Source organism: Moschus berezovskii, chromosome 8 (assembly GCF_049115385.1).
Source record: "Moschus berezovskii isolate FMDL1 chromosome 8, NW_MosBer_1.0, whole genome shotgun sequence".
Classification (NCBI taxonomy): Eukaryota; Metazoa; Chordata; class Mammalia; order Artiodactyla; family Moschidae; genus Moschus; species Moschus berezovskii.
This window is the reverse complement of record NC_142467.1, coordinates 39459681-39478837: the sequence shown is the minus strand read 5'-3', so window position 1 is coordinate 39478837 and position 19157 is coordinate 39459681. Positions and strand designations below refer to the sequence as shown.

General features: G+C 48.2%; 1 protein-coding gene across 3 annotated transcripts in view; it reads right to left on the bottom strand.

The window, feature by feature from the left end:
* Positions 1–19157, bottom strand: part of CCNJL (cyclin J like) — a 66880-nt gene that overhangs the window by 33951 nt on the left and 13772 nt on the right. For all 3 annotated transcript variants that reach the window (XM_055429462.2, XM_088838524.1, XM_088838525.1), the window contains one exon: positions 1672–1885. In XM_055429462.2, the coding sequence (XP_055285437.2) occupies positions 1672–1885 (214 nt within the window). The remainder of the gene's footprint in view (positions 1–1671; positions 1886–19157) is intronic.

Sequence of the window (19157 nt, the reverse complement as noted above, 5' to 3'; positions counted from 1 at the left end):
CAATAACATAATGTAGCGACGAAGGCAAAATCTGATTAGATGTCAAGGAAATGTGACTGCAGCTGGTCACTTTGGGGTATCTGCTCCTCTGCATTAAGGGCAACTTGGAGAAGTGTGGACGCCCCACTGTAATGGAACCCTTGGCTCCATTCATTTCCTTTAGTCCACAAACACTCTATTCTGAGGCCTTACAGTGTGCTCCTGTCCCCTCTGAAACTCACTGCTTAGTGGGGGTGTGCTGCTCAGTCACTCAGTCCTGTCTGACCCTTGGACTGTCACCTGCAGGCTGGACTATGACCCCATGGACTGTCGCCTGCAGGTTCCTCTGTCTATGGGATTCTCCAGGCAAGAATACTGGAGTACGTAGCCGTTCCCTTCTCCAGGGGCTCTTCCCGACCCAGGAATTGAACCAGAATCTCCGGAATCTCCTGCACTGCAGGCAGATTCTTTACAGCTGAGCCATCAAGGAAGCCTGCTTAGTGGGGGAGGTGGGTTTTAATTAAAAATCCACGACGCCATGGAACTGTACATCAGAGATACCTTACATACGTACCACTCACTCTGCAGGCAGTGGTGAAGGCTTTCTTGGGGATGCAAGCGCAGGGCCCGAGTGCCATCTAACCAAGACCAGATGGGCAGGGGAAGAGAATGGAGACTCTGGGCAGAGGAAACAGCATATGCAAAGCTCTGTGACAGCGGAGCAAGGGGAATGGCTGGAACCCAGGGATAGAAGAGGAGAAAGGCATGAGGTCGGAGAGGCAGACCCTGACGGCTGGTCCTTTTAAGACTGTCGGTAAACCAGGGGCCGATTTTAAAGTGGCAGCATGGTATGGCAGACTGTGTTTGAACCAGACCAGGAGCATGTTCATTTCCTACCTAGGCAGACAAGACAGATGGTCAAAGCCATGCTGTGTTTTAGTCAGGCATCATTGAAAGAGGCCTGTGCCCAGGCCTGACAACTGTATGAAGGGTCCTGCTTGGGCCCCACACAAGCAGTCACATTTCTAAACACGTCTAAGGACAGTGGTTGCTAGAGTTCCCTACCCACCCATTTAGCACATTCAGAGGCCCTATGTCAGAAAGGAGGTAACATGGGGTTAAGACACAGATTCTGGCATCGTGCATTTCTGGGTTCAAATCCTATCTGCTATAGACCCAAGCAAATTTCTTAACCTCTCTGTGCCTCGGTGAAATGCAGGTACTCAAAGATCTGTCTTCTAGAGTCATTATGTGGATTCTTTTAAGATCAAGTTGCTAAAGTCCTTATGCCTTATAGCCTGGTACATTTTAGATGCTAAAGAACATGTTGATTATTATTACTATAGCTTGCATTCAGCTAGGGCTTCCCTGGTAGCTTAGTCGGTAAAGAGTCTCCCTGTAGTGCGGGAGACCCAGGTTCGATCCCTAGGTCAGGAAGATCTCCTGGAGAAGGAAATGGCAACCCACTCCAGTATTCCTGCCTGGGAAATCCCATGGATGGAGGAGCCCGGCAGGCTCCATTCCATGGCGTTGCAAAGAGTCGGACACGACTGAGCAACTTCACTTCTTCGCATTCAGCTGAGTATGAATACAGAAGATGCAAAAGACCACGGAAATGTAGAACAGTTCGGGTGCATGTGGGCTCATGGAACAGGAGGGCACGGAACAGAGAAGGAAGCGGGTTCCACGTACTTGCGAGCAGGAGGCAGGAGACCGCCACGGCGTACAGCTGCTTGGAGGTGGTGATGTCATAGCGATCCAGGAAGTGATCCAGCAGGTAGACAGCCAGGTGCCGGGCAGTGGGGCAGAGCTGGCAGTGGCTGCTCAGCAGGGTCAAGATGTCAACGAAGAACCGGCGGCTCTTCAGGAGCGGGGAGTGGGCTCGGAAGGTGGGCAGCTTCAGCTCCTGGAACAGGTAGGGCAGAAGGCGGGTCAGGGCTGCCTCCGGGAGCCTCAGGGCCCACCTGTTGGCTGGTGAGGGAGTATCAATTCCCTCCATTCCCTCTTCGCTTTCCTTCAAGCCCCAGATGGCAGTCGCTCTATTCTAGAAACTCTTAGACCATCCCCCTCCCACCCTCGCTGAGCACAGGCTCGTGAAGTGTCAAGAACATGAAGACAGAGAAAAGGGAAGCAGCCTGGTCATTCCCAGCAAAGGTCGACTGCCTGAGATGCACAAGGCCATAAAGCACACAGGAGGACTTAAGTTGGAGTCCCAAGTCCAAATTCAGGTTTTTCCACTCAACCAGGTTGTATGACCTTGGTCAGCCGACCTTCACCTTGGCTTCCTTTCCAGCAGCTGAGGATTAAATGAAAAACGGATGTAAAGCACCGAGCACCCAGCAGCCTCTCAGGGTCCTCGGCTCAATTCCCTCTATGGGTGGGATTGTGAGAAACACTTCTTTGAAAAAAATTCAGTGTAAGAAAAGTTGTCAATTTTGAGCATAAGGACTTCCCTGGTGGTCCAGTGGTTAAGACTCCACGCTCTCAATGCAGGGGGGCCAGGTTCAATCCTTGGTCAGGGAACTAGATCCCACACGCCACAACAAAGACTTCACATGCCACAACCAAAGATCTTAAATGCCACAACTACAACATCCTGCATGACACAATGAAGATCAGAGACCCTTAGTGCCACAACTCAGACCTGGCCCAGCCTAATAAAAACTAGAGTACAGAGAACTCCAAATAGCCTTCACCCAGATTCATTAGGTGTTATCTTACTTTTTCTTTCTCTATATACACACTTTTTCCAAAAGTAAGTTCCAGCCATCATATGTCCCCTGAGGAGGTAACTCTTCCTTTGTAATTTATATTCTACTGTGTCATCTGAATTTATCAGTCTAACACAAGTAAATGCAACAAGAAAACTATGTCACCCAAGATTTTGATGCATGAAAAAATTTTCTTATACCTCTACCATACATTTAACCAAGCAGACCAGACACAATTTACTTAGGAAATGTCTTAGCAACATTTTGTCAAAAGGGGGAACAAAAAATAAGCAAAAATCCAGGAAAAACATAAAGAAGAAGCTGCAGAAAAGGAATTATGAGTGCTCACTCAGGGCAGGTTAACTGGGGGATGAGATTAAAACAAACTGGTGACCCTCCCCTGCCTAACACCCTCTCTTAACCCGGGGGCTGTGAATAGCAACAGCTTTGGGACAAGGAGGTATCTGTTCATTCACTCATTTAAGAGATATCAATTCATTCATTTCACTCAATAAGTATCAAGTACCTTCTACATATCAGGCATTATTCTAAGCAGAGGGGGTACAATCAGGAATGAGACAGACACAGACATGAATTTAAGATTAAAACTGTAAAACTCTTAAAAAAAAAGGAGCAAATCTTTATGATTAGGTTAGGCAGTGGTTTCTTTGATATGACATCCAAAACAGAAGGAACAAAAAAAAAAGAAAAAACTGCATAAGTCAGACTTCAAAATCTAAAACTTTCAAAAGACATCATCAAGAAAATGAAAAGATAACCCACGGGATGAGAGAAAATATTTGGAAATCATAGATCAGTAAGAGACTCTAATTCAGAATATACAAAGAACTCTTACAAATCTTCAATAAAAAGACCAACCCAATTTAAAAATGGGCAAATGACTGAACAGATATTTCTTCAAAGAAGGTATAGAAATTGCCAATAAGCACATGAAAAGATGCTCAACATTACTAATCTTTAGGAAAATGCAAATCAAAACCACAATCAGATACCACTTCACATCCATGGGAATGGCTATTATAAAAACAAAAACAGAAAATAAACACATGCTGGTGAGAATGTGAACAAATTAGAACAAACTGGAACCCTCATACACTGCTGGTGTTAAAGAAAAATGGTGCAGCCACTGTGGAAAATGATTTGGCAGCTCCTCAAAATGTAAAAGGGTTACCGCATGACCTAGCAATTCGAATCCTTGGTGTACACTCAAGAGAAATGGAAACAGATGACCACACAGAAACTTGAACTGGAATGTTCATAGCAGCATCATTCATAATAGCCCCCAAATGAAAACAACCCAAATGTCCACGAACTGATGAATGGAAATATATGATATACCCACCCCATGGAATATTATTATTCCACAAAAAGGAATGAAATACTGGTATGTGTTACAACTTGGATGAACCTTGAGAACATTAAGTGAAAAAAAATCCAGTCATAAAAGGCCACATATCATAGGGCTCTCTTTATATGAAATGTGCAGCACAGGAAAATCTGTTAGGGAACTGTTGACCAAAACTGTCTGCCTGGGTCAGGCATGGTAATAACCACTTGCATGAGCTGTCTGACAACAGGAGTTCAGAGATCCCCATAAGGAACACGGTGCTGCCACTGAAAACTAACCAGGAAAATTTGGGAGGGGCACACTTACTCCTTGGAAGGAAAGTTATGACCAACCTTGATAGTATATTAAAAAGCAGAGACATTACTTTGCCAACAAAGGTCCGTCTAGTCAAGGCTATGGTTTTCCCGTGGTCATGTATGGATGTGAGAGTTGGACTGTGAAGAAAGCCGAAGAATTGATGCTTTTGAACTATGGTGGTGGAGAAGACTCTTGAGAGTCCCTTGGACTGCAAGGAGATCCAACCAGTCCATTCTAAAGGAGATCAATCCTGGGTGTTCATTGGAAGGACTGATGCTAAAGCTGAAACTCCAATACTTTGGCCACCTCATGCGAAGAGTTGACTCACTGGAAAAGACTCTTGTGCTGGGAAAGGTTGGGGGCAGGAGGAGAAGGGGATGACAGAGAATGAGATGGCTGGATGGCATCACCGACTCTGTGGACATAAGTTTGAGTGAACTCCGGGAGTTGGTGATGGACAGGGAGGCCTGGCGTGCTGTGATTCATGGGGTCGCGGAGAGTCGGACACGACTGAGCGACTGAACTGAACTGAAAAGGAGAGAGGAGTCACCAACCCATAATATGTCCTGCCAACCTCCCAGAAATCCTCTCTTGGCAGAGAGATCCTGGCACCATCAGAAGGACCCTAGTCAGACCAAAAGTGGGCACAAGCAAGATGACTGGCCACAGACAACCTGGTAAACTAATCCCATTACCATAAGGACTGGGACTGTGAGCCACGAGGCAGAGGAAGCCTCTGCCCTCTGCCCCACTGTTCTCTGCCTGGGTGCCCCTTCCCAATAAAGTTTTTTGCTTTGTAAGGACATGTGTCTCCTCGGACAATTCGCTTCCGAGTGTCAGACAAGAGCCCACTCTTGGACCCTGGAATTCAAATCCGTACAAACAGAAAGTTGATTAGCGATAGCTGGAAGCTGGGGACAGGTGGGAAGGTTAACGGCAGGGGGAACCTGCTAATGGATATGAGGGTTCTTTTGCTACTGCTGCTGCTGCTGCTAAGTTGCTTCAGTCATGTCCGACACTGCGACCCCACAGACAGCAGCCTACCAGGTTCCTCCGTCCCTGGGACTCTCCAGGCAAAAGTACTGGAGTGGGGTGGAGGGTTCTTTTAGGGATGATTAAAATGTTCTTAAATTAGATAGTGTCGATGGTTGCACAACTCTGTGAATACACTAAAAAGCAACTGAATGTGACTTCAAAAGGGTGAATTTTATGGTATGTGAATGATATCTCAATAAAGCTGTCATTAAAAAAAAAATCAGATGGACACATCCCCCACTCTAATGGAGTTTATGGCCCTTTTGGAAAGAGATGACCATCAAAGAGTAAGGCAACTGCAGAATCCCAAACCGGAATCAGCACTACAAAGGAAAGCTGAGCATACTGGTAAAGCTGCTCGTCTTCCCTGAGGGAGCGGAGATCTGTCCTCTGAAAGCGAAGCCTGGGAGAGATTTCATGCTAGGATCTCTTCTCTTGACTTATTCGCCCAGAACCTGAGGCCACACCACCACTCTCTCAGTAGCCCTAAAGCTGTGATCATGGAAGGCGCCCAAAGCCTGATGAATTATTTCCTGTCCCTGACATAACACAAGAAACTGAGTGTGACAAAGTCCTATAACCCCAGGGCTTAACTAACAAGAAATATGAGATCTGAGACTAGAAGAATTTTAATGTATCCTTTTCCTCAACCTTTTATTATTTTTTTAAATCACAGAGAAAATCTTTCCTAATAAACCATTTTAAATTGAAGTATAGTTGATTCACAACATTTTGTTAATTTTAGGTTACAGCAAAGTAATTCAGTTAACATATATATTTTTTCAGATTCTTTTCCACGATAGGTTATTACAAGATATTGAATACAGTTCCCTGTGCTATACAGTAAATCTTTATTCTTTATCTATGAATCCCATATTCCTAATTTATCCACCCCTCCTTTCCCCTTTGGTAACAAAGTTTGTTTTTTATATCTGTGAGTCTGTTTCTGTTTTATAAATAAATTCATTTGTGTTATTTTTAGATTCCACATATAAGTGATACCACATATTTGTCTTTCTCTACCTGACTTACTTCAGGTAGAGTCTCTAGGATAATGATAGTCTCTAGGTCTGTCTATCCATGCTGCTGCAAACGGCATTATTTCATTCTTCTTTATGGCTGAATAATAATCTGCTGTATATATGTTCATCTTCTTTATCCATTCATCTGCTGATGCAGTTAGGTTGCTCCCAAGTCTTGGCTATTGTGCTGCTATGAACACTGGTGTGCTTGTATCTTTTAGAGAGAGAACTTTCATCTTCTCTGGATATATGCCCAGGAATGGGCTTGCTGGATGATATCACAATTTTTTTTAGTTTTTTAGGGAATGTCCATACTGTTTTCCACAGTGGTTGCACCAATTTACATTCCATTCCCTGGTGGTTCAGTGGTAAAGAATCCACCTGTAATGCAGGAGATGTGGGTTCAATCCTTGGGTAGGGAAGATACCCCTGGAGAAGGAAATGTCAACCCACTCCAGTTTTCTTGCCTGGGAACTCCCATGGACAGAGGAGCCGGTGGGGGGCTACAGTTCACAGGGTCCCAAAGACTTAGCAACTAAACAAAACAGTGTAGAAGGGTTCCCTTCTCTCCACATCCTCTCCAGCATTTATTACGTGTAGACTTTTTAAATCATGGACAAAATCTTCACTTCTTTAAGGAAAGGATTTGACTGCTTTGGGTATTTTTCATCTTCATTGTTTGACGGATTCATGCTACCGCCACGGGACTTCAAGCTCCTTGAGGGTGCAAGTCTCGGTCTGCTCTTACTCCTGCTTGTTTTGCCACTGCCCTGGTGTGACAAGAACATGGTCAGATGCCTGAAATTAAATGGTGAAGGAGTGAAGGAAGGGAGAGGGAGAAGAAGGCAGGACTGCAGTGTTGAGTACTGACGCCCAGGCCCAGAGGAAGGTGTGGCCACTTGTGTAGAGTAGCAAGTCAGTGGGAACCTCAAGGAGATCTGTCTAGTCAAATTCTGGACGGACGTCTAGGAACTAACCTGTTGAAGATGAAGGGGAAAAGTAAGTTCAGCTAGAAACACAGCACCTGCAAGGCCACACTGGTGTCCCGTCTGGGGAAGCTGGAGCCCTTGGAACAGCCACAGAAGGAGAGTATGCTTGAACAAAGCAGGTTGTAAGGGTGGACAGGGTCTCAGTCTGTATGTCCTGCTAAGATGGTAAAGAACCCACCTGTCAATGCAGGAGACGTAAGAGACACAGGTTCAATCCCTGGGTTGGGAAGATCCCTTGGAGGAGGGCATGGCAACCCACTTCAGTATTCTTGCCTAGAAAATCCTACGGACAGAGGAGCCTGGCAGGCTACAGTCCATGGGGTCGCAAAAGAGTTGGACACGACTGAAGGGACTTAACAGGTAAGATATCCCGCCTGCCCTGTGGGCAATGGGAGCCAGTGAAGGGTTTGGAGCAGGGCAATGACAGTGAAGGGTTTAGAGCAGAGTGGCCTTGCAGGGAAGATCTCTCAGTCAGTCTCACCCTGGCTCATAGCCAGACAGCTGGTAGCAGCAGCCAATTTGTGGCTGCAGCCCTCTCATCACCAGGACCCCCTCCCCACCCTCCAGTAGCCCCCACAAGCTTGCAGCCTATTTGTGTATTTCCTCTAAGCAGAGGGTTCTAAGGCTCTTGACAAGAAGCAACAACAATCTCAGATACTTTGTGTTCCATAGGCAACAGCTGCCGGAAATTAGCGCAGTGACCTTTGGCCTGGGTTGCACTGCACTCATCCAGGCGGTTCAAAGGCTCCAAATACAAGAAGTGAGATATGCGATGTCCTGACTTCTCTCTGGTTTTAGCTCAGCCTGACAGAGCTTCACTCCCATCCTCTGCATTTTCCCTTGTGTAGGAAAAGCTCAAAGCAAGATGCTGTACGTCTTTCCTCTGCACTCCCTCCTGCAGAAAGAGCCCACTGGCTTGAGCAGATTCTCTGAGGAAGCTATCGGTACATAAAACAGCTGTGGACCTTTGGAACAGGCAAAAATAGCTCAAGAAGGAGTCAGCAGGTAGGGCTTCATGGAAAAGGCTGTTCTCAAGGGTGTGCAGGCTTCTAGGAAGGAGAACAGCTGTCTGTGATGCTCCCCAGCTCCACTTCTGCTTGTCCCTCAGACACAGGTTTAATTGTCACTTCTAAAGAGAGGCTTTCTCTGATCCCTCATCATTCTAAATCAGGTGCCCCTTGTTAGCACGCTGTTCTTCAAGGCCAGATATTTACTTATTTACGTATCTCTTCCTGCTAAACTCTAGCTGCAAACAGCAGGAGCCACATCCACCCTGCCAATACCAACTGCCCAAAGCCTGGCACAGGGGCAGGTGCTCAAACAAAAATTCTCTCCATAAGTTAAAAAAAGGAATGAACATCCATCAGAAGGCAAGGAGGAAACATACATGCATGTTACTAAGTGAAAGAAGGCAATCTGAAAAACCTACATACTATGATTCCAACTATATGACAATCTGGACTAGGAAAAACTATGGAGAAAGCGAAGAACAGATTAGTGGCTGCCAGAGTCTGGGTGGGGGAGAAATGAACAGGGGGAGCACAGAGGACTTTGAGGGCAGTTAAACGACTCGGTATGGCACTATAATGGTGGAGACAGGTCATTCATTCCACATTTGTCCAAACTCTGAATGCACACCACCAAGAATGAACCCCAGTGTAAACTGGTCTCGGGGTACTGTGTTCATGCGGGTTCACTACAGGAGCGCTTCCCGAGCCACCCCTCGCTGGCTGCTCTTTTGTTTCCAGAATTCAGGTGAGGATTTGTAGGTTCACTGTTAACAAACGGACACTTCTGGGGGGGGTGGTGGTTGCTGATAGTGGAGGAGGCTGTGGATGCGGACGGGAGGCGGGGTACACGGGAAATCTCTATCTTCTGTTCAATACGCTGCAAACCTAAAACTGCCTGAAAATGCCAAGTCAGTTAAAAAATAAGAACGAACACAAGGACATCCCTCCCTGTTCCAAACACACTCCTCCACCTTTAGAGGAACAGCCTGGCACAGATTGGAACGTTAGGCAATTCTGGGGTGGAATCTCACCGCCACTATTTACTAACCCTGGACATGTGAATTCTGAACCCCAGTGTCCTCACCTGAAAAGGAGGTCACGCTGTCATAATGTAAAGCGTGTGGCACTTAACAGCACTTAGGCCTGCCTTTCCCTCAAACTGGGCAATCAACCTTCAGATAAGTTGAGCTTATCTGCCTCTGTCGGGCTCTCAAAGGAACTTGATTTGTCCTGCTGAAGGAGACATTCTACCTGAGGGTTTATAGCTGGGCTAGGGTGGGGAGAGGCGGGTGGCGATGCAGAGAAAGCAGCCTGCCTCCACGTGCTCTGCAGAGACTGAGAGCCAAAGGAAATTAGGACTCTGAGCCTTCGCTTCTGCTCAGCACCTCAGAGCAGGGTGATTCTTTGGGAAATGAACAACAAACCAGGACGCCAGCATGCCTACCCCGTTTAGTTGAGAGTCAGGCCAATTATTCCCCTAACCCAATTGTGAGGGGGGGTGGGGCGCTGGGGAGGGGGGGAAGGCATCCATTACAAGGGCTTTGCTCTAAGGATCACATTCCTCCCAGAGCACTCTTGACCTAAGGCAGCTCGAAGCAGCTGGGTGCACGAAGCCAGCCCCTCTGCTGAGCCGCCTGAATTCCAGAAACAAAAGAGCAGCCAGCGAGGGGCGGCTCAGGAAGCGCTCCTGGATTAGGCAGGCACTTGGCAGGCAGGCAGGCAGCTGCTGGTAAGGGCGGAAAGGGGACAGGAACCGGCCAGGCAGGGTGACCCTGCTCATGGTGGGGCCAGGGGCAGCATCAGTGTGGCCGGCACAAAAGCCACACTGAGAAGGGGCAGGGCAGAGGGGCAGGCAGAGGCTTCCTGAAACTCTCCCTCCCTAGACCTTTATCACCTGAGGAGCTTTTGTCTGCCCTCCCAGAAGGTGGACTGCCCAGTTTGAGCAGGTCGGGGCACAAAGACAGATGGTTGTGATGGGGCTGGGGAGGGCGGGTAGGAGGGACTCCACCTTAAAATAAACACAAAAAAACTGCTTTTGCTATCTCAGTTGTTATTGTTTAGTCACTAAGTCACGTCCGATTCTTTTGCGACCCCATGGACTATAGCCCACCAGGCTCCTCTGTTCATGGGGTTTCCCAGGCAAGAATAGTGGAATGGTTGCCATGCCCTCCTCCAGGGGATCTTGCCGAGCCAGGGATTGATCTGGTACAGTTAAGGGCAAATGAACATCTGGTGAGTGAGGGAACAAATGTATTAATGAATGAATGGAGTGTTCTGTGGGGAACACAGGTACAACCCAAGGAACACCAACTGGGGGAACTTCCCTCCACCCGGACCCTTCTCTGCCCTCTTCCCCCAGATCTCCCTGACCTGGTCCTGCACCCTTTCCTGGGGGTAACCAAGATGGTTGGGGGGCAGTCCCAGGGTGAAAAGCCCCAGAGGTGCCATCCTGGAGGAGAGGAAGGTGATGGGTGTCAAGACAGCCTGGAGTCCTTGCCCAAGGGCTCTTCCAGAGGCTTCCAAAGCAGAAAGAGGACTGCCTGAGAGGGGCAGGGCTCCAAGAAAGACCAGAGACAAGTAAATCACGACCTACATGAAGCCCCAAACCAAGTTACACACAGAGGCAGCAGGGCCGCCCGCAGTCCAGGTGTCCAGACCCCTCCCTCACCCCCAGCACAGAGGCACTGACCTTGGCAGAGGTGGCAAACCCTGCACACCTGCGCTGTGCTCAGATGGGTCTGGGAACAGGAGTGAGGCCAGCTCCAAGTGCAGTCTGACAGACCCGGAGCCCACAGCCAGGAGAGCTGGGTGGGGACCCCAGCCTGTCACTGCTGCAGGACAGATGGGCAGGAAATTCAGACTGTGCTCCTCACACACAGGCTCTGCTCACATTTTGAGGCTAACCTCAGAGGACTCTGAAGGTCACATGCACTGTGAAAGTTCAGCCAGTCACCCCTGGTTTCTCACGATGGGAGGAAAGGAAGTCTTCATTTGACCCTGTGGTGTCCTACGCTGTGTTACTTTCTAACAGCCTATTAACCCACTCTTCCTGCCGATCTCAACTTAAAGGTCACTTCTGAAGATAGTGTCCCCAGGGCATGCCCCTGTCAGAACTCAGGGGCATCCAGGACTTTCTATCCATCTCTCCATCTCTCCATCCATCAATCCACTGTCCTTCTTCACCCCTGACTGCAGACATCATGAGGGCAGGGGCTGCGTTCATCTTGTTTAGCTCTGGGACACAATGCCTGACACAAAAGAGATACTCAATTCTTCTAATCTCCAAATTTTGAAAATGGTAAATACTTGAAATGGCAGGAAAAATTCACGAGTTGCTCCTGATCTTATGTTGAATAAAACTATTCATCTAGCTGGGCAATTCAAACTACTCAAAGCCTGGTGGCGTGGGGGTGATGCGATTCTAACTACTCAAAGCCTGGCAGTGTAGGGGCGGGGGTTGGGGGCGATGCTGAATTCCAGAAAGAAAGAGAAAGTTGTCCTTACCTCGCAGTGGCATGTCCCTCAGTCTACCCAACAGCAAGGAGGGTAGGGTAACCAAGGAGGAAGCAGGTCAGTGTTTACAGAGGACTGGAAGCTTTAAGAATCTAAATCATACCCTCCATACTTGGTCATTCCAAAGATACTGCTTCCTGACATATGTCCTATGACACCCCAGCCCCTGAAGAAGGGATTCTGTGGGCCATTAGTTTGGGAAACACTGCACACCACACTGTGTGTGCATACTCAGTCACTCAGTTGTGTCCAGCTCTTCGTTATCCCATGTACTGTCGCCCACCTGGCTCCTCTGTCTATGGGATTCTTCAGGCAAGAATACTGGAGTGGGTTGCCATTTCCTACATCAGGGGATCTTCCTGACCCAGGGATCAAAGTGGCATCTTCCTGCAAGTCTCCAGGACTGCAGACAGATTCTTACCTCTGAGCCACCAGGGACGCCCTCTACTTCATTGTTCCTTTCTAAAAAGCATCATATATTAGCCCATTAGAGGCTCAGAAACATTTGTTCAGAAAAAACAGTTTTGAGAAACTCTGGGTTAAATTTATCCACTGACCACTATCACCCCCACCCACCCTTATCAGTGCTTTATGGTGCTGGCAGCTGGGACCCCAGCACATCTGCAAGGCAAGACTCTGGTGAAAATCCCTGGCACACTGCCTAGTAATCTGATCACTCTAAACTTAGAGACTAACTGAAAAGTTTGCCGAGATGGACAACCACGGCTTCCACCTGCAGAATGGCCCCTGGTAAGAACTTCCACATGGCAGTGGTATTAAGGAGCCTAGGAGGGGCACAAGAGGTCAAAGACGCCAGCCACAGAAGTCTCAGGCAGCCAGGTGCTGGGTGCCCTGCCTTGAGGGGTTTGGGGACGGCCCCAATTAACCCCGACCCACCCGGTCCCATCTCATGCATGTGCTATGAACGCGTGCTCAGTCACCCCAGTTGTGTCCGACTCTTTGCAACCCTATGAACTGTAGGTTCCACTGTCTATGAGGGGGATTCTCCAAGCAAGAATACTGGGGTGGGTTGCCATGCCCTCCTCCAGGGGTTCTTCCCAACCCAGGGATAGAACCCGTGTCTCACACAACTCCTGCATTGCAGGCGGATTCTTTACTGCTGAGCCACCAGGGAAGCCCATCTCACACAAATATATATATATATAAACTTGGCAGCATCCTGGCCTCCATAAACACAGACCTGGGTTCCTCCTTGATAACCTCTGTTGTTACTGGATAGACTGAGGTACATACTACCCCAAGGCAAGGACAGAGCTTTCTCTTTCTCCTGGATTACACCTCCCCTCTGGTCTTCATGAGAATCTGGACTTGCTCATTATGACGAATAGTTTTATATAACCTCCCGTTTCATATATATGTATTATATATATATATATATATATCACATAATTTGAAAGTTTATATGTCATTAGCCAGACACTATGTCTCATGCATTTTGTCCTCTCATCCTCCAACAGGCCCATGAGATGGGGATCATTTGCGTCCTGGTGTTCCAGACCAGAATGGCTCAGAGAAGCTAAGTAACCTACTGAAGGCCATCCAGGTAATGGAGGACATATCTGAATCTAGGCTTTCTGCCTCTGTGCTCTTAACACTATGTTTTGGGGCCTCCATGGGATAATTTAGGCTTGTGTTTTCCTTCCAAAATAATGTTATATGAAGCCGTTTATAAAATAAAGGCAATGACACTCCACTCCAGTACTCTTTCCTGGAAAATCCCATGGACGGAGGAGCCTGGTGGGCTGCAGTCCATGGGGTCGCTAAGAGTTGGGCACAACGAGCGACTTTTCACTTTCACTTTTCACTTTCATGCATTGGAGAAGGAAATGGCAACCCACTCCAGTGTTCTTGCCTGGAGAATCCCAGGGATTGGGGAGCCTGATGGGCTGCCGTCTATGGGGTCGCACAGCGTCGGACACGACTGAAGTGACTTAGAAGCAGCAGCAGCACCACTATAGAAATTTTAGAAAATATGATGAGTACTAAGAACATTACATCACCAGTAATCCCGCACTGGGAGATAACTATGAGTCCATACAAGTCTCGTTACATGCCCTTCTGATGTTGCTTCTCTACACAGAGATGCCCCCCAACAACTTAACCCAATTCAGGCTCTCCTCTCAACACTTCCCGTCGTGAGGTGGGCCCAGGCAGAACCCAGGAGACGGAGGCTCCGAAGTGCAATGACCCAGGCCACACTGCAGGTCAGTGGCAAATCCTGGCATGGACATCAGAGGAGCTGGCTGGGCCTGGGGTGGGACATGACCTTGAGTGTGACAACTGCTGCATAAACAGGCCAAGGTGCAGAGCAGGGCCGAGCTGCCCTCCCACACCAGCCACTGAAAGAAACCCACTCGGGGTCTCCTCCCAGTGCCTCCCACCAAGCTCTTCCTCCCTGCTGCCAACTGCTGCCTCCCTAGGGAGGCTGGGCCTCCAGGCACTGGGCCAGCTGCTTGGGAAACAGCTCCAGGGCTTGAGTCCGCCTGAGAACAAAGAGCAGCAAGACGGTGAAGAAACACCGTGGGTAACCAAGGTGACCAACAGGAAGTGGAGCCTTGCAAATGGAAAGGGAGAAAGAAAGGGGAGGGGGGGCTGATTCTTCAGAGGCCTCAGGAGGACAGGCCGAGACCTGGGAGGCCCTGCAAGGTCGGAGGATCACCCAAACCCTCCCTCCCCCTCGTGAACCGATTGCTTCATAGAGCCTGAGGAGGCGTTTTCCGTAAAGAATCAACTTCTCCGCGGGAACATTATTTCAACATCCTCGAGAGGGTGGCCTGCGGTACATGAAGCCAACAAGGCTGGTCACATCCTCTCCTGCTGATGTCTGGCCTGCAGCTTCCTTCCAACAGAGAGAGGTCACCCCAAGCCACCCCATCTCTCATGGGGCCCCCCTGAACTCTGCAAATCATAGGAGGGCCAGCTCCAAACACACTTCCTCATTCCTAGGAGACAGAGGCACTGCCCTTCAGGGCACAAAGGCAAGTCTGAACACCCACCCACCCCACCCCCACTCCTAGGTGACACCCTTACATCCCCCCCCCAATAAAATGCCACCCCCCCCGGCCGAGTTCGTCCTTAACAGCTTCCTGATACAACCCTGTCCCACACCTTCTGAACTGGAGGTGCCCCTCATTCTTCCACACCTTCTGTCACCTAGGGGCAGGGGTCATGGTGTGCCCCCTTCCACGCTGGTTCTTTGCAATAGGTCCAACCCTCATAACTCTTCTCCTTTTCCCCTGGGTCACCATTCCTAAGCTGTGGCTTTCACTCCACACTTTCAGCTACCTGCCCTAATTTCCAGATTCCTTTTGATGCATTCTCCTGGGCATCCTATCCTGACCCTACTGTGCAGCCAGAAATGGGTTGGTAGTGGTAACCACTACCACTAAGCCCCAGCTGCAACAGCTGTGATTCCAGTCCCCTGCTGACCTGGGCTCGCGCACCTGTGTCCAGTTGATCACAGGCACTGGAATCTCCTGGGGATCTACTGAAACATGGAGGCTGCCCCCCGGTACTCAGTTGTATAGCATCTCTGCCAGATTCACGTCCACCCAGAACCCTAGAACGTGACCTTATTTGGAAATAGTGTCTTTACAGAGGCAATCAAGATAAAATGAGGTCATACTGGATTAGAGTGAGCCCTAATCCAATAACTGGTGTCCTTATAGGAAGAGAAAACAGAGATACACAGACACACAGAGGGAAGACCAGGCAAAGACAAACACAGGAAGAGGGCCGGGTGAGGATGGAGGCAGAGAACAGACTGATGAAGCTACACGCCAAGGAATGTCAAGCATGGCCAGCAACCACCATATGCTGGAAGAAGCAAGGAAGGATCCTCCCTGCAAGCCTCTGGAGGGAGCACCACGCTGTAAACACCTTTTCAGACTTCTGGCCTCCAGAACTACAAGGGAATACACTTCTGCTATTGTAAGTCACCCAGTTTGAGGCAGCCCCAGGAATCTACTATACTCCCCATTTCCTGTCTTGCTGACTCAGTCCTCCTGGGATGGAGCTGGGCATCTCTCTGCGCTTTACAGGCACTTCATGTGAGCCTGATGCTTGGCTGTAAGCTCCATGAAGGTGGAGAATTTTGTTTTGCTCACCACTTCTATTCCCAGTGGCTAGCAGTGCATGGCATGTGATCAGCTGCTAAAAAACATGTGCTGAATGAAAGTATGAAGGTGGACCAGCATGCAAGAACTAACTCCACCTTCGTCAGGATATTTCAGTTCTTTTCAGTCGCTCAGTTGTGTTCGACTCTTTGCGACCTCTTGGAATGTACCACGCCAGGCTTTCCTGTCCATCACCAACTCATGGAGGTTACTCAAACTCACGTCCATCAAGTCAGTGATGCCATCCAACCATCTCATCCTCTGCTGTCTGCTTCTCCTCCTGCCTTCAATCTTTCCCAGCATCAGGGTTCTTTCAAATGATTCAGTTCTTCACATCAGGTGGCCAAAGTATTGGAGTTTCAGTTTCAGCATCAGTCCTTCCAATGAATATTCAGGGTTAATTTCCTTTAGGATTTACTTGCAGTCCAAGGGACTCTCAAGAGTCTTCTCCAGCACCACAGTTCAAAAGCATCAATTCTTTGGTGCTCAGCTTTCTTTATAGTCCAACTCTCACATTCATACACGACCACTGGAAAAACCATAGTTTTGACTAGATGGACCTTTGTTGGCAAAGTGATGTCTCTGCTTTTTAATATGCTGTCTAGGTTGGTCATAACTTTTCTTCCAAGGAGCAAGCATCTTTTAATTTCATGCCTGCAGTCACCATCTGCAGTAATTTTGGAGCCCCCAAAAGTAAAGTCTGTCACTGTTTCCATTCTTTCCCCCATCTATTTGCCATGAAGTGATGGGACTGGATGCCATGATCTTAGTTTTCTGAATGCTGAGTTTTAAGCCAGCTTTTTCACTCTCCTCATTAACTTTCATCAAGAGGCTCTTTAGTTCTTCTTCACTTTCTGCCATAAGGGTGGTGTCATCTGCATATCTGAGATTACTGATATTTCTCCCAGCAATCCTGACTCCAGCTTGTGCTTCATCCAGCCCAGAATTTTGCATGATGTACACTGCATATAAGTTAAATAAGCAGAGTGACAATATACAGCCTTGAAGTACTCCTTTCCCAAATTAAGCAACTTTAACAATTAAATGAGATAATGTGCATTAAACATTCAACAATGTCTGGCATGTGGTACCCGATAAATGCCTACTCCCTTAATTTAGAGGGCAGTGGGAGCCTTACACAGAAACTAGCAATTGCTGGAAGGAGCATTCCAACAACAATCTTCACCATGAAAAAGGACAATCTCTCAGCAATGGAAAATCACTTTGTTCCAACAAGTAAGAAACATTAAATCTTTCACTCTGTTTGTTAACTGGTTCCTATGATCCTATTGCCTAATACTCTCAAGTCTTCCTACTTCCTGCCCTGGTTCAGAGGCCATCTCTTTGGAACGTTGATAACACCTAGGTCTTCAAGGCCAAGGATATTTTCCAGTGATCCAGCCCCCAGTCCTCAGAGTTCTCTATGTCTCAGAATAAGTGTAAATGTCTACTGAGACCCACAACCCAGAGCCGATACTCCTGGTCCACCTGCCCGCCCCCTACTCACCAGACTGCGCCAGGCAGACCACCAATGCATGATCACCATATGCTGCAGCCCGAGGCCCTAGTAGATGAAATTCCTCTATGTCCCACCTTCTTTTAGAAGCTTTTCATATTTCCCCAGGCAATGGGATGTCATCATGGGTATAGTGGTTAAGAGTGTGCACTTTGGAGCCACTCTGCCTAGGTTCAAATCTTGGCTCTTTCATCTATCTGCTGCATAACCTTGCATAAGTTATTTAACTCTGTAAACTTTAGTATCTGTCTCATCAGTAAAGTGGGGTTAAAATGAAGATAATTTAGTACCTACTAGAGGACTTGGGGAGAAGGCAATGGCAATCCACTCCAGTACTCTTGCCTGGAAAATCCCATGGGCAGAGGAGCCTGGTAGGCTGCAGTACACAGGGTCGCGAAGAGTCGGACACAACTGAGAGACTTCACTTTCACTTTTCACTTTCATGCATTGGAGAAGGAAATGGCAACCCACTCCACTGTTCTTGCCTGGAGAATCTCAGGGATGGGGGAGCCTGGTGGGCTGCCGGCTATGGGTTCACACAGAGTCGGACACGACTGAAGCGACTTAGCAGCAGCAACAGCAGAGGACTTAGGGGATTCCCAGATGGTACTAGCAGAAAAGAACCTGCCTACCAATATAGGAGACTTAAGAGATGGAGGTTCGATCCCTGGATCGGGAAGATCTCCCGGACAGGGGCGTGGCAACCCACTCCAGTATTCTTGCCTGGAGAATCCCATGGACAGAGTCCATGGACACTGTCCACCAGGCTCCTCTAACAAAGAGTTAGACACGACTGAAGCAACTTAGCAGTAGCAGCAGAGGATTTAGATAATTGGAGGTAACATAAGTCAGGCACACAGCAAGCACCCATTAATGGGGAAGAGCTTTGCTGACTTTCACTGGCTATTAGGACCATTGACAAATACATGACCAGAAGTGGTCTGAGATGATTATCCTCAGTTGTACTAAGAATAAACCCCCAGGAGTGAGGATAGGGGCTGTGATATCTTCTGTACAGCTTCTCGGCATCTGCAGGTGACACACGAGGTTTTGCGACACCAAGGACTGCAACACGCCAGGCTTTCCTGTCCATCACCATCTCCCAGAGCTTCCTCAAATTCATGTCCACTGAATCAGTGATGCCATCCAACCATCTCATCCTCTGTCGTCCCCTTCTCCTCCCGCCTTCAATCTTTCCCAGCATCAGGGTCTTTTCAAATGATTCAGTTCTTCACATCAGATGGCCAAAGTATTGGAGTTTCAGCTTCAGCATCAGTCCTTCCAATGAATATTCAGGGTTGATTTCCTTTAGGATGGACTGGTTGGATCTCCTTGCAGTCCAAGGAACTCTCAAGAGTCTTCTCCAACACCACAGTTAAAAAGCATCAATTCCTCGGTGTTCAGCCTTCTTTATGGTCCAACTCTCACATCCATAGTGACTACTGGAAAAACCATTGCACTGCCTGATAAAGAAGTGGTCGGCCAACAAGGCACGGGACAGTCCAAGGAAATGAACCAGAATTTGTCTTCCCAGACTCAGGCCACCTTTCCTCCTGATCCGACTGCTGTATCCCCTTCAC